Source organism: Triplophysa dalaica, chromosome 13 (genome assembly GCF_015846415.1).
Source record: "Triplophysa dalaica isolate WHDGS20190420 chromosome 13, ASM1584641v1, whole genome shotgun sequence".
Lineage (NCBI taxonomy): Eukaryota > Metazoa > Chordata > Actinopteri > Cypriniformes > Nemacheilidae > Triplophysa > Triplophysa dalaica.
This window is the reverse complement of record NC_079554.1, coordinates 2,779,255-2,794,607: the sequence shown is the minus strand read 5'-3', so window position 1 is coordinate 2,794,607 and position 15,353 is coordinate 2,779,255. Positions and strand designations below refer to the sequence as shown.

General features: G+C 41.5%; 2 protein-coding genes across 4 annotated transcripts; one reads left to right on the top strand and one right to left on the bottom strand.

The window, feature by feature from the left end:
* The first annotated feature begins 5,307 nt into the window (after window positions 1–5,307).
* LOC130434507 (sodium-dependent glucose transporter 1-like) lies at window positions 5,308–8,324 on the top strand. Its single transcript, XM_056764704.1, has 4 exons — window positions 5,308–5,619; window positions 6,023–6,191; window positions 6,282–6,398; window positions 7,351–8,324. The coding sequence occupies exons 1-4, from the start codon at window positions 5,419–5,421 to the stop codon at window positions 8,322–8,324; spliced, it is 1,461 nt and encodes a 486-aa protein (XP_056620682.1). The 5' UTR covers window positions 5,308–5,418.
* A 1,091-nt stretch (window positions 8,325–9,415) lies between these two features.
* On the bottom strand, window positions 9,416–14,893 carry ccnk (cyclin K). Of its 3 annotated transcripts, none has more exons than XM_056765258.1 (11): window positions 14,767–14,893; window positions 14,017–14,307; window positions 13,799–13,880; window positions 13,532–13,663; window positions 13,339–13,444; window positions 13,133–13,190; window positions 12,641–12,813; window positions 12,279–12,484; window positions 11,555–11,588; window positions 11,397–11,465; window positions 9,416–10,976 (listed from the first exon to the last, which is right to left on the bottom strand). In XM_056765258.1, exons 2-11 carry the CDS (start codon window positions 14,217–14,219, stop codon window positions 10,411–10,413), a joined length of 1,629 nt encoding a protein of 542 aa, XP_056621236.1. In that variant the 5' UTR covers window positions 14,220–14,307; window positions 14,767–14,893; the 3' UTR covers window positions 9,416–10,410. The 3 variants fall into 3 exon arrangements, with proteins under 3 accessions (XP_056621236.1, XP_056621238.1, XP_056621239.1); XM_056765260.1 differs by having other exon boundaries at window positions 14,017–14,297; window positions 14,767–14,889; XM_056765261.1 differs by lacking the exon at window positions 14,767–14,893 and having other exon boundaries at window positions 12,641–12,810; window positions 14,017–14,305.
* Window positions 14,894–15,353: the final 460 nt, after the last annotated feature.

The window sequence follows — 15,353 nt, the reverse complement described above, 5'->3', positions numbered from 1 at the left end:
GCAAACCGTCCGACGCCTCAGGAGGGGGAAGCAATGCCCCACCAACGCTGTTTACAGTGGAGGGGGGCAGCTGTTGACCTCGACCGGGGATATCATCGGGCGGTGGAAGGAATACTTCGAGGATCTCCTCAATCCCGCCGTCACGTCTTCCATTAAGGAAGCAGAGGCCGAGGGCTCAGAGGCGGACTCGCCCATCACCCGGGATGAAGTCACCAAGGTAGTCAAGAAACTCCTCGGTGGCAGGGCACCGGGGGTGGATGAGATCCGTCCTGAGTACCTCAAGTCTCTGGATGTTGTGGGGCTGTCTTGGCTGACACGCCTCTGCAGCATCGCGTGGCGGTCAGGGACAGTGCCCTTGGACTGGCAGACCGGGGTGGTGGTCCCCCTTTTTAAGAAGGGGGACCGGAGGGTGTGCTCCAACTACCGGGGATCACACTTCTCAGCCTCCCCGGGAAAGTCTATGCCAGGGTACTGGAGAGGAGAATCCGGCCGATAGTAGAACCTCGGATTCAGGAGGAACAGTGTGGTTTCCGTCCCGGTCGTGGAACACTGGACCAGCTCTATACCCTCTTCAGGGTGCTGGAGGGTTCATGGGAGTTTGCCCAACCAATCCACATGTGTTTTGTGGATTTGGAGAAGGCATTCGACTGTGTCCCTCGCAGCATCTTGTGGAGGGTGCTCCGGGAGTATGGGATTCGGGACCCTTTGCTAAGGGCCATCCGGTCCCTGTACGACCGGAGCAGGAGCTTGGTTCGCATTGCCGGCAGTAAGTCAGACTTGTTTCCGGTGCATGTTGGACTCCGGCAGGGCTGCCCTTTGTCGCCGGTTCTGTTCATAATTTTTATGGACAGAATTTCTAGGCGCAGCCAGGGGCCGGAGGGCGTCGGGTTTGGTGACCACACGATTGCATCTCTGCTCTTTGCGGATGATGTCATCGTGCTGGCCCCATCAGACCAGGACCTTCAGCATGCACTGGGACGGTTTGCAGCCGAGTGTGAAGCGGCTGGGATGAGAATCAGCACCTCCAAATCTGAGGCCATGGTTCTCAGCCGGAAAAGGGTGGCTTGCTCACTTCAGGTAGGTGGAGAGTTCCTGCCTCAAGTGGAGGAGTTCAAGTATCTGGGGTTCTTGTTCACGAGTGAGGGAAGGATGGAGCGGGAGATTGACAGACGGATCGGTGCAGTTTCTGCAGTAATGCAGTCGCTGTACCGGTCTGTCGTGGTGAAGAAGGAGCTGAGCCGCAAAGCGAAGCTCTCGATTTACCGGTCAATCTACGTTCCTACTCTCACCTATGGTCATGAGCTGTGGGTCATGACCGAAAGGACAAGATCCCGGATACAGGCGGCCGAAATGAGCTTTCTCCGCAGGGTGGCCGGGCGATCCCTTAGAGATAGGGTTAGAAGCTCGGTCACTCGGGAGGAGCTCAGAGTAGATCCGCTGCTCCTCCACACCGAGAGGGGCCAGCTGAGGTGGCTCGGGCATCTTTTCCGGATGCCCCCTGGACGCCTTCCCGGTAAGGTGTTCCGGGCATGTCCCACCGGGAGAAGACCCCGGGGAAGACCTAGGACACGCTGGAGGGACTATGTCTCCCGGCTGGCCTGGGAACGCCTCGGTGTCCCCCCGGAAGAGCTGGAGGAAGTGGCTAGGGAGAGGGAAGTCTGGGCATCCCTGCTTAGACTGCTGCCCCCGCGACCCGGCCCCGGATAAGCGGTAGAAAATGGATGGATGGATGGATGTAAGTGGTGATGTGAATAACAAGAATCATTTAAAGAAATAGTTCACTTGAAAATTAAAACTAGACTATCCCTCATGTTGTCAAAATCCCACGTGCTGTTTAACAAATATTTTGAATGATTTTTTCCATACAGCAACCGTTCATAGTGCTCGGCAAAGCATCATAAGCGCGGCTCATGTGTAATATTTTACATCATCTGAAAGTCCACAGCATTGAATGCCATTCGTTCTTCCGTGTCTCTCAATAAAACTTTGAGATGTCTTCTGCTTTTGTTATTCAAAGCTCGACAGACATATTCACTATGAAGAGCTGTTATAGAGAGCCGACTCTTCAAAGTTCTCTGTTTGTGAGTTACCGAGAATTTGAAACAACATGAGGGATTTCTGAGAGAACTATTCCTTAAATTCCAGAGATCAATTTACAGAATGGGGAAACCCTGAACCAAAGCAGAAATCTGTGGACTACTTGATGTTCCAATTCAAGGACAGTGCACCTTGGCAGCTGCAAAGTCTGTACCTTCCTGTGATATCTGCATTCGATACAGACGGCGAGTCTTTCAAACGGTTTGTCAGGCACATATATTATGAGCCTTAATCCTCAGAGGGTGTTTGAGCGAGCGGAGGACTGTGACTGCATTATATCTCATCTCATCCAACTTCCTCTGTTCATTCCGGCCACAGGTGGCATGCCGTGGGGTGGCAGGGGCACCTGAGGTTGCCCAGGGGGAGGTGGGTACCCGGTGGGCGGCAAGCCCATAACAGGAGGCGGCACAGTGTGACCCGGTGGCATGCGTGGAGGCGGGTAGCTGGGGTTGTATCCCGGAGGGGGGTATGATGGGGTGGGCGGGGGCAGGTTGTTAGGGGGGTATGTGGTTGGAGGTGGAGGACCTGGAGGTGGAGGGTTTTGATGTGGGTAGACGTGCGGGTGGTATGGCAGACCGTACGAAGGGGGCATGGGTGCATACGAGGGCCCTTCGGTTTTCATCATGGACTGCAGACTCTGATATCCTTCCCCTGACATGTACGAGCTGGACGTGGACATTCCCATGATATAGCTGGAAGGGGGTGGGGGAGGTGGGCGGTGAGGTAAAGGAGGCGGGGCCCCGTGTGGCAGAGGAGGAGCCGCCCCCTGCGCAGGGTCCATTTCAGCAGACGTGGCAGGTTCTGCTTCAGCAGGCGGTGCAGGAATGGCAGATGGAGCCTTGCGATCTATATGAGGACAGATATTATGGTCTGAATGAGTTGAGTGAACATGATTACTCCAAACCTATTAACTAAAAAAAGCCAAAACGGTGACGTCTATTAAGATAAATGATATACCAAAAATAATAATTCCAACAGTATTCAACACACATTTTTTATTATTGATTACCCTTAAAACTTTTTTTCACAGTGAAGCTGAACAGGTTGAGTTGTATGAACATGAACATCAAGTTCACGTAGATTTGTCTACAAATAATTAGTTCAGAATCCAAAACCTCACATAAAATATATATTTTTCCACTTAAAGCGCTATTTTTGACAGTATTAGATTGATGATGAAATCCTGTTTCCGTTATAACACAGAAGAATACAGAATAAAAATCTTGACTAACTAAATAATAATAATAATTAGAGCTTAAACCTTTTTAAGTGCCCAAAATAAATAACCAAAATGTTGTGATAAACTGAGATTATTTTTTACCTTTTAGCTCACTATGAACTTTTATTTATGAACCATGTGGTGCATATTTTGTCTTGCTGTTTGTTATTGTTTGGCCAATTTCTAAATTTTTCTATCATTTAAAGCATGTTTTTAAACATGACAGAAAATATAAAGTGTGTCTTTAGGATGTCACCTATAGAAATTGTTTTTTTTTTATTTTAATATTTTGATCAAACTAAACATGTTTTAATAAAAATACTGTCATAAAGACTGTGTTCTGCTGTGGTAGTAATGTGTGTTGGTACATCTGTGACCCCAGAGCCCTATATAGAGATTTAATCAACACCTAAGGCTATAGTTCCATTGCCTTTATTCTGGTGGTTTCTACATGGTTCAAAAAGGTATCTTGCTAAAGAACAGCAGGGTCAAATGTAAGACATCTTGTTACCTGGAGCTCAAACGACTGTCTATTCCACTCACACTAATCCATTTATGTGTTTTGGACACTGCAAATTGTAGTTAAGGCTCCCTCAGGTATTGGAATACATTTGATTTTCCAGGGAAGCAAAAGTTACATTTGGAGGTCAATGCTGTTAATGTTTTCACAAACTGTTGTAATGTATGGCTTGACACCACTGTTCGGTAAGTTATAAATTCGGAAATTAATCAGTTAGTAAAAATGCCAATCACCTACAAAAGAAAAATGTATGGGAATATACTAGAAAATATAATGCAATATATTATAAAATACATTTCCATACATTGTAACTAAGTGCTTATATTTTTCAATATACGAAAAGCAGCAATTTCGTATTAATTAATATATTGTAATGTAATATATTACAAATGTATTAAATATATTTCAAATATATATAATAAACAGTCTCATATATAATATTTATCTTTGCATCTAATTGAAATGAATGAGTGTACATCAACCGTTTAGTCAAGATTTTTGATGATTAATTAAATATTTTTTTATTTATGGATCAGACAAAAGCGGTCTATTGAAACATTGATTGTATTTGAATGGACAGGACATGTGATCTTGCACTCTGTACAAATCATTTAGGTCCACAACATTAATGGTATGTCAACACTGCCATCTAGTGACCCTAATCTACCTCGTTACAACCGTCTTACATTTGAAAATAAAAGAACACTAATGGCTGGAATACTACAAAACTTTTAAAATCTGAACAGATTTTTTTAAAACTAGAAATCATACACTTGCAGACTTTTTGAAAGTTTCAGATAGAAACACACCAACTGATCAAATCTGCAACAAATCCAGACTGAAAATCTGGGCAAAATCTGAACAAAAGTCTTGTAGTGTATTTTAGCCTGATTGTAGTTGTTGTTAAAGGCCACCCCTGACTAATTTAATACTAAATCATTTAACATGCGACTATACTCAATCTCCACCACTGGAAATTATGGGGAACAGTCCTTGGTAGCACACGTACATCTGGGAGACGTCTATTTGATGTCTGCCTTTACATCTGCAAGAAGTTTCTTTTTGATTGTTTGCTAATCTGCAATACGTCTCTGAGATGTTTTTTCTGATGTCATATTGACATCTATACGTTTTTTGTTTATCTGCAATATTTTTTATGTTTGTGCATCCGCAATACGTCTCTAAGACGAACTCATCTCATGCAATATAGACAGACTGTATTTAAGATGTTGGTGATTCAAAATGTATACAAAACTTCCTTTTCCTGAGATGTTTATCAGACGTTTTTCAGATCTCCAGATCTTTGGCAGGCATTTTACAGACGTCGGCTATCTGTGCCATCGGGGGTGCTAATAGCGGATGGACAAACAAAGTTCAACAAAGTTCATTTGATCAGTTATGGTGTTTTTTTATTTAACCTATTTTGCGTAGTATTCTAACTCGTTGAATGCAAATTGTGATTTAGTAACCGTTGCGTTATTATCTGATACTTTAAAGTAATGATAAACCAGACTGTGTGATATAGCGACGTTATAATATTTTATGGCATGATAAACTTTGGTCATTTTGAAGCATTCAATAAATGTATTGTCGTCATCGCACTTGTGTGATCATGCTAACAATGGAAGAGAAGCAGTTTGAAAAGGAACAACAAGACAGCACTGAAGAGTTTAAAGAGTTACGGGGATCCCAAAATGTTGATGTAGTTCGTCCCGCACGTCACAAGAGTGACTGCTGGCGATGGTTTGTCAGCATGACCCTGTACGCATCAGCGCTTGTTCTGGTAAGGCTGTTTATATTCATTTAGCGGGAATATTTTTTTCAGTAAATCATAATCTAAAAAATAAAAATTGCGTTGTTCTTGTACAGATGAAAGTAGATATTGATCACCAGATTCAGTTACGTCCATGTCTGCTTAATATCTGCGGATGAGCAAACATGTGGCTGCTATATGTAGACGTCATTTAGTAAGTTACATTTACGTATAGCCATACAAGTCCATCATTTCTACCGTACCTTATAACTTTTGGAATATTTTGAATATATTGAACAATAACATTGTGACAAAATAATTTAGTTTGTAAAGTTGGAATTGTTTATTTCGACACCTTATGTCTGTGAACTCTGACCTATGATTAGTATATGGTGATATAAAAAGGACATATTTTTCTTTGGTGTGATTTCAGGGAATGGCCATCTCTGTACTGGGACCTACCCTTGAAGACCTGGCTATTATTGTCAACAAAAACATTAGTAATTTGTCCTATATATTTGTGGGTCGCTCAGCAGGATATGCTGGGGGCTCTTTGTTAGGAGGGATTCTGTTCGACGTTGTCAACCCTCATATGTTACTGGGTAAGGTTTTCAAATGATGTTAAAATGTTAATTATGTTGTAAATATGAACCACTTACCACCATTCAATTAAAGCTGAATGATCTCTGCAGGCTTGTCGTTGTTTATCACATCATCTGGGATGTTTGGGACTCCATTCTGTAAAAATGCTTGGCTCCTCACTGCTCTGATATCCAGTGTGGGGGTGTCAATGGGAGTTATAGATACGGGTAAAAGCTCATTTCTTATAACAATCGAATGTACCTATTGACAATGTTCTGTAATGCCCCCTATACTGAAAAAAAGCTGCGGTCCGTAACTTACTGTGTGCATGAAACAAAGTTGCAGGATATTTTATGCACTAATCTTTTGTTATGTCAAACCCACATTTCCTGTAAAATTCGACCCGACAGCTCTATTCATAAATCATTATCAAAAGCTTACATATATTGTGAATAGATATAACCCAGAAAGCACAGGTGGATCTGTAAGATGTCTGCTAAAGATCTGGAGATCTGGAAAACATCTCCTGTAAAAAAATCTGATAAATGTCTCAGAAAAGGCAGTTTTGCGTACATTATAATTCATAAACATCTTACAAAAAACGTATAGATATCTATATGACATCAGAAAAAACATCTCAGAGACGTATTGCAGATTGCCAACAATCAAAAAGAAACGTCTTGCAGAGGTAAATGCAGAATGTCAAATAGACGTCTCCTAGATGTATGGGTGCTATCAGGAAAAGCAGGATCAAATGTCCAACCCTGCTGTTCTCTGGCCCTCTAGGAACTGAATTGTGATGTGTTTCATGTTTATTCCAAAAAACACCTTGGCTGTGTAAATGCAGACTTCAAATAGACGTCTCCTAGATGTCCTTTTGCTATCAGGGAGTGTTTCTGGTTGCTCCTTTTGTTTAAAACACGACAGCTCCTCGACTGGAAGTGGCAAATCTTGTTGATCGCTCTGTTCAGTATCTCATGATGCCGATCACACATACTGATTTTATGTATTTGCTCAAGAATGGATTTTTGTTTATTTTCAAAGAAGTTACGGATTGCAGCTTAGAAAAAATATTGCACGAAATGCATTAACCCGGTAACAGTTTGAATATACAGTACTGTCTGAATCATGGTTTAAAAATAAGTTGAAACATTAACACCGCTCTCTGGTCCTTTACAGGTGGTAATGTTCTCATACTGGACACGTGGGGAGAGCAGGCCGGACCGCACCTGCAGGCTTTTCATTTCAGCTTTGCCGCAGGGGCATTTGTCTCCCCAATAATAGCCAAGTTGCTTTTTGGTCACAAGCCTGGCAAAAATGTGTCCACCGATGCAACTGCAATGTCTGAAAACTCCACCAGCACAATCCATTTCACAAGATCTTTTCCCACATCTATGTGGGCGTACGTTGTTATTGGGGTGTTTATTTTATTGGTGTCAATCTCCTTTTTCATCCTGTACTTTCGCAGTTCGCCGATCTCAAATCGAAATAAGACAGCCAATGGAAAGCAGGTGTTCTCCAAACGCCACAACACTCTCATATTTCTGCTCTCCATGTTCTTTTTCTTCTACGTTGGAAGTGGGGTAGCATATGGGTCTTTTATATTCACATACGCCAAAGACTACGCTGGCATGGATCAGGCACAGGCAGCGGGGCTAAATTCCCTCTTCTGGGGAACATTTGCCGTTGGCCGTGGTCTGGCCATCTTCATTGCAGCTTGTCTTCGCCCAGGCACCTTGATCTTGCTTTGTCTAGTGGGCACTACAGTTTCCTCACTGCTGCTGGTCATTTTTAGCCGGAATGACCCTGTGTTTTGGACCTGCTCTGCTCTACTTGGTATCTCGATGTCTACCATCTTTCCCAGTGGGATTTCATGGGTGGAGCAGTACACAACGGTGACGGGGCGTTCAGCTGCAGTGTTCGTGGTGGGAGCAGCACTTGGTGAGATGGTCCTGCCAGCTTTGGTTGGCTTTTTGCTGGGTCATTTGCCGTTGTTGATGTACTTGGCATTTGGCACATCCGTCTTCACATCAGTTCTCTTCCCTGTCATGTACAAAATAATTTCACGGGAAACAGTGCCGGGCAAAAGCAACCATGGTGACAGTGAGTATTCCCAAAGCCCACAAGACAACACAGAGAAATCTGAAGCCTAAGTTTTAATGTCATTTGTTGTTACTGCTGTAGCTGACCAGTCAACGGACATATTTTCCATATTTTTATATACTGAGATTTATGCATCATCTGAATAAATAAGCTTTCCATTGATGCATGATGCACTGATGCAAAGTCTAGATTTGGAGGGTGCAAAAATAAAAATATTGAGATAATGGCTTGTAAAGTTGTCCATCTGAGGCGCTGTAGCAGGCCGTTGCTAAGAAGAAACAGGTTTGTTTAAATGCTCTCTGTTGGCTTACCGCTGTAATGATGTTGTGGAGAGCAGATGAACCCCAAAGCAGAAATTCAAAGCTTTACATAGATACCAAATTTGAGTGGGTAATTCCCAAAGAGTGGGCATAAGCGAGTGAAGATTGTGAGCTGTTTCCAGTCATTTTTATTTGCGATTTTGCTGCATCCACTCACAAAAATAAAGTTTTTATTTATGTACGGTAGGCAATTAAATAAAATATCTTCATGGAAAATGATCTTTCCTTAACTTCCTTATGATTTTTGACATAAAAGAAAAATATACAATGTATTGTTGTTGGCTATTGCTACAAATGTACCCGTGCTTCTTATGACTTTATGGTTTTGTGGTCCAGGGTCACAAATTTGAAAATAACACTGCACTGGGAAATAAAACAACATGTTCCATATGCAATATAAAGAAAGTCATACAGGTTTGAAATGATAAGAGGGCGTGTAAATAATGACAGAACTGTAATTTTGAAGATGAATTATACACTTTAAAAGCAGAAAATAACTGTCAACAAGATCAACTAGTGTATGAACCTACATTCCTAGCATTAACGGTCAGTGTCCTCCAACTGATTTTAATCAGGCCTTCCATCATATGGACACTCAAAATCAGAGCGGATTGTGGGTAAAAAGTAGTAGGATGTAGGGTAGAAGTAGTTGACTCAGAATACAGACAACGCTACAAAATAGCAGACACCAATATAGTGCACTAAATAGGAGACCGAGGGCCAATTTGGACGCAGCTCTTGCTTGTATACAACATTTTGGGTGACCACTATTGTATTGAACCCTGAATATTTCAATTATAACAGAAGAGACACAAATCAAATCCAGGAGAAAAATGACTTTATTAACAGCCTAAAGAACACATATGAGGGTGGTGCTGTACCCTGCCAATCAACTGCTAAACAAACTAAGGCACATATAGAAAAACTTTGAAACTGTGTGTCAATGAATGGGCCCACCTGACCCTTACATCAGTCAAAGATGCTAGAAACGCATCTGCATACAAGGACTGCTAATGACGATTTGTTGTTTTTTCCCCATCTTGATAAGAAAATACACAAAATTCTGCAACACAGCAATTCCAAAGCAAAAGAAAAGTCTTACATTAAGGAAAAATAGAATAAACTTGTTTGTACAACCAAAACTTCATAATTCATTCATAGATTAAATTGGAATGTAAGTGGTGATGAGAATAACAAGAATCATTTAAAGAAATAGTTCACTTGAAAATTAAAACTAGACTGTCCCTCATGTTGTCAAAATCCCACGTGCTGTTTAACAAATATTTTGAATGATTTTTTCCATACAGCAACCGTTCATAGTGCTCGGCAAAGCATCATAAGCGCGTCTCATGTGTAATATTTTACATCATCTGAAAGTCCACAGCATTGAATGCCATTCGTTCTTCCGTGTCTCTCAATAAAACTTTGAGATGTCTTCTGCTTTTGTTATTCAAAGCTTGAAAGACATATTCACTATGAAGAGCTGTTATACAGAGCCGAGTCTTCAAAGTTCTCTGTTTGTGAGTTACCGAGAGTTTGAAACAACATGAGGGATTTCTGAGAGAACTATTCCTTAAATTCCAGAGATCAATTTACAGAATGGGGAAACCCTGAACCAAAGCAGAAATCTGTGGACTACTTGATGTTCCAATTCAAGGACAGTGCACCTTGGCAGCTGCAAAGTCTGTACCTTCCTGTGATATCTGCATTCGATACAGACGGCGAGTCTTTCAAACGGTTTGTCAGGCACATATATTATGAGCCTTAATCCTCAGAGGGTGTTTGAGCGAGCGGAGGACTGTGACTGCATTATATCTCATCTCATCCAACTTCCTCTGTTCATTCCGGCCACAGGTGGCATGCCGTGGGGTGGCAGGGGCACCTGGGGTTGCCCAGGGGGAGGTGGGTACCCGGTGGGCGGCAAGCCCATAACAGGAGGCGGCACAGTGTGACCCGGTGGCATGCGTGGAGGCGGGTAGCTGGGGTTGTATCCCGGAGGGGGGTATGATGGGGTGGGCGGGGGCAGGTTGGGAGGGGGGTATGTGGTTGGAGGTGGAGGACCTGGAGGTGGAGGGTTTTGATGTGGGTAGACGTGCGGGTGGTATGGCAGACCGTACGAAGGGGGCATGGGTGCATACGAGGGCCCTTCGGTTTTCATCATGGACTGCAGACTCTGATATCCTTCCCCTGACATGTACGAGCTGGACGTGGACATTCCCATGATATAGCTGGAAGGGGGTGGGGGAGGTGGGCGGTGAGGTAAAGGAGGCGGGGCCCCGTGTGGCAGAGGAGGAGCCGGCCCCTGCGCAGGGTCCATTTCAGCAGACGTGGCAGGTTCTGCTTCAGCAGGTGGTGCAGGAATGGCAGATGGAGCCTTGCGATCTATATGAGGACAGATATTATGGTCTGAATGAGTTGAGTGAACATGATTACTCCAAACCTATTAACTAAAAAAAGCCAAAACGGTGACGTCTATTAAGATAAATGATATACCAAAAATAATAATTCCAACAGTATTCAACACACATTTTTTATTATTGATCAGGTCTTTGTGGAGTGAACATAGGATATCCTTGAGAAAGGTTATTTTAAAGAAGTCAAACATGTCGAACAAAACTTGCTTTCAAAATTTAACCATTTTTCTACATTCTAAAACATTGGCCAAGATATGCATTATTTAATCTACTGAAGAACCAATTAACAGAAAAAACAAATATCAAAATAGATGTTAGCTGCAGCCAGAAATAGGATCACTGCGATTTTTGATTTACGATGAGCATGAAAAAACACAGAAAGTCCTACCTGGTGGTTGGGAAGCAGGTGGAGGAGGCATGGGACTCTCCAACCGTGGTATCTTGCACCCAACTTGCTCTGAAACAAAAACACAAAAAGATTGACCATTAATTATGAAATAATGTGAAATAATTCGTTTGACACCATTAAACACTTGTGTGTCGTACCTGGTGGAGCTTTAGGTTCTTCCTTAGGTGAAACCTACAAAAAAAAATGAAACAAATAAACCTTTAAAAAATTCATTTATCATTTATTTTTACACTGGTATGCCACGTTTTGGTACATCACACTGGACTTTAGAGATGCATCGACATTTTTCGTGATTATATCTACCAATCCGATAGTGTGGTGGTTTAATAACTCGCATATACTAAAGTCTAAAGGGTAAATTAATATTTCTTAACTTTCTGAATGTTATTAATTTATATAATGACTATTAATATTGAACATCAAACATGGTGATGTTTCTTGACATTTTATATAAACAGAGCACAAATTCATTGCGTCCTCTTTTCATGGACAGTTTATATCGGCCGATAGTGTTAAAAATTCCTTATCTCGACCGATACCGATTATTGGCCGATATATCAGTGCATCTCCACTGGATTTAAATCATTATTTATTTTAGTAACCAAACAGAATGTGATTTGGGATTGGTACAAATTCCCTAGTGGGCAATGATGGCAATATACAACAGAATGCCACAAGAGTTTTCACATGTGGAAGCCCAAACACATTGATTTTGTGTTCTCTGCGAAACAAAGCTTCTTTAATAAACCTGAAAACCAATCAGATTTCCAGAACTAACACACAGCAATCTGTCAGACAGGACTAAGTCAGCAATGTTATACGAAAGAATGTATTTCTTCTCATAATAAGTGTTTAACTCACGTGTTGCCGTTTAATCTTGGCGGGTGGGCTGGCCTGGGGGGAGTTTTTCTTTGAGGGAGTTTGAACGGGTGGGTTCGGTCCAGCCGGCTGGCTGGGTGGGGCCACAGGAGGTGGTGGCGGCGGCTTCTCTTTCTCCTGAATTTGAGGCTGCTGGGGTATTGGCTGTTTACCCTGAGAGTACAAGTCCAAGATCTGGTGGCAGATGTCTAAAGAAAACAAGGTGAAAGGTAGGGAAATGACAAACCAGCTCACGGTAAACTTAGACGTGATCCAAAAACACAGAAAAACGTTTAAGAAGAACATCTCAGTGTGTCTGATTAGCCTCGGTGCTGAATATTTATACATGTGATGTAATCTCTTACCCTCCAGCAGCTCAACTGGCACGTCCTGTACAAACTGCTCCCACCACCGGCGGGACGACTGCTTAGACGTCCACTCCTGGATGTCAAACTTACAAAGACGGCCAGCAAGGTACATGACCGCCACTGCTATGATCTCTGGCTCCCATTGTAGCGACAGCATTGTGCAGAGACTGCTAGCACATGAAAATAAAATGATAATTAATGGAAAAAAACACACTTTGGCTGTTTTGCATTCTTTTGAAGCTTATTAGAAATAAAAATGCTGGCATCTAAAATGAACACACCAAACTTCAATTTTTTTTTTTAACTCAAATATCTTTTTTTTCCACTAAAACTGTGTACTCCAACAAAACAAAATGATACCATATGTCAAAAGCTGAAGATCTGGGAGTGATACAATGTTTCAAATGTTTCATAATTTCAACAATTTTATTTAAACCAAAGCATATATGCTAAAAATACACCTGTACCTACAGTCAAAGTTAAACAGACCTGTCATTGACAAAAGTCCAAGCCATCTGCACAAGCTTCTGAACTTTGTTCTTATCACCTGAAAATTAAACCATAAGGTGAGCTCCAGCACAAATGAATGTTGACTTGTCAATGTATAATTTAAAAAGCAGTAATAACGGTAAGAAGCAATAAGATGAAATAAAACAGACAGACTTGTAAAAGTTGATCGACTGGCTCAAAATTACCTTTCAGTTGTTTGGCATAGCGCAGCAGAAACTGATATGGGTGCTCCACTTGTAAATCGAACTTGATTGTCTGCAGCAAAATTCTTTCCAAGACCATGACCTCCTCCTGTAGAGACGTTTCATAAAACACAATGGATGAATACAGCTGGGACATAGCAAGACCGATCAATTGTGTCTTGAATGGGTTGCAAACCTTTGGATCATCTCCAAACTGGGCAAACTGCACATCGTTGAGCAGACTGCGAGCTGTTTTAATGATGTCCTTACACTTCTTAGGGGTTTCTTCAACTTTTCCAGCCAAGAAAAGACAGCAAGCCCCGGTAACCTTTGGAGAAAAGCCAATGCACTTCATTTATAGTTTTTGGTTGCCACACGCTGCCTTATTGCTTTTTCTAATTCAGAAAAAGTATTTTCTATTGTAATTCGGTATTCACTATATAGAAAAGCCTGTATTACTTACGTATCTTGGAAACTGTTTAAAAGAATGAAACATGTAAAACCGATGAAAATATGTTATCCCAGTCGCCAAAGTATCATAATGTCTTAAAAGTCGGTTAAGGATAGTATTAAGAACATATAAAAGCTTACTAGGAGAAAGAAATGGCTACATAACCGTGACAAATCATATTCACTCATTGGAATAAAATGTTATTATTTAAAAATGCATTGAAAGGATACAGCCCAAGACGAGTTCCGACATCGAATATGAACCTGGCTCCCTCTCGCCTGTACCGGGCTTCCGTGGCCGGGTCAAGGCCGTCAGACTGGGATGGGGTGTGGGCTAAATCCTTTTTATCCCAGTACCAGCATGGCTTAATGTGGTCCAGATTTGTGGCAAAACTTCCAGGGGTGGAGTTTGAGTTCTCTTTTCCGTCCCTCATTTGGGAGGACGTGATAGCTTATACCAAACTGGACTGTACGAAAGAGTCCACCGCTGGACTGCAATCACTGTGCAGATACTACAAAACACTGAATATATTAAAAGCATTTTAAGTGAGTGGACTTATATTCTTTATTTTTTACAACAAAACAGCAAAAAACTGCCTTAATGATGGAGTAATACTTCCCTTAAGTCATTATATAAAAAAATATCATTTCAGATTTGTATGTATATGTAACATGTCTTGATTCACCCACAAGGGTAAAACCATTACATATTTGATACTACCAAGAATTTTTGGTTTTCTGGTTAACGTTAGATAATTATAATCCCTTTTAACTGCAGATCGTCAACCGTAAACTTAAAAAAGGCATAAAATGTCATTGTATGACTCCATGTGTCACATATTACTAAAGTAACGTTACGTATCACATTACTATCCATTAAACGCCAGAGACAGAATCGCGATTTAAACACATTCGAACAGGGTTACATTAAATATTCGTTCATTCAATCTCCTTTCATATATAACTATTAAACGATCTTACCGTCGTAATATATGATATGACTCTAATCTCAATGATTTCAGCAAATCGACGTTATTTTTGTCGAATAATCTTTTAAGTCCCACATCCAGGACATGGAGGTAGCCATTTACAGCGCGACTGCTTCTACCGCGGTCGTCATGTATCATCACAGCCACTGCAACGCCACCTGCAGGTCTGGAGGGTAAATGTATCACAAATAGGTTACTGTAAAGGCAAATCGGAAAATTTTTCCTGTGAAATTGCCAAACGCCAAACGATCCTCGACTGCATAAAATTAACATATGCACCCACATTTGTTTATTGCTTCCGACAGCTGCGCTCAAACATTTGATGAGTTGTGCAGACTTACACTGTATTGTGTCAACTCAATAATTTAAATATCTGTGTTACTTTGTTTAAACAATACATAAATTGTAGTAAATCGATACTGGCTTGATAACCTAATCCCTCCATATCATTTAACATCCAGATTCAAACAAAATGTGTTTGGTGTTTTTTAAAGCTGATAATATGTTGTGAGAGTTGGGGTTTAATGAATGATGCATGTTGTATAATGCAGCATCGCTAATGTAACGGGTTAAAACATA

Coding starts and splice junctions, on each gene's coding strand:
- LOC130434507 (XM_056764704.1), top strand. CDS start 5,419: ATGTATTGTCGTCATCGCACTTGTGTGATCATGCTAACAATGGAAGAG. Junction 5,620..6,022: donor ACGCATCAGCGCTTGTTCTG/GTAAGGCTGTTT, acceptor GTGTGATTTCAG/GGAATGGCCATCTCTGTACT. Junction 6,399..7,350: donor AATGGGAGTTATAGATACGG/GTAAAAGCTCAT, acceptor GGTCCTTTACAG/GTGGTAATGTTCTCATACTG.
- ccnk (XM_056765258.1), bottom strand. CDS start 14,219: ATGAGGGACGGAAAAGAGAACTCAAACTCCACCCCTGGAAGTTTTGCC. Junction 13,191..13,338: donor CTATGCCAAACAACTGAAAG/GTAATTTTGAGC, acceptor TTTAATTTTCAG/GTGATAAGAACAAAGTTCAG. Junction 12,814..13,132: donor TGGACTTTTGTCAATGACAG/GTCTGTTTAACT, acceptor TTCATGTGCTAG/CAGTCTCTGCACAATGCTGT.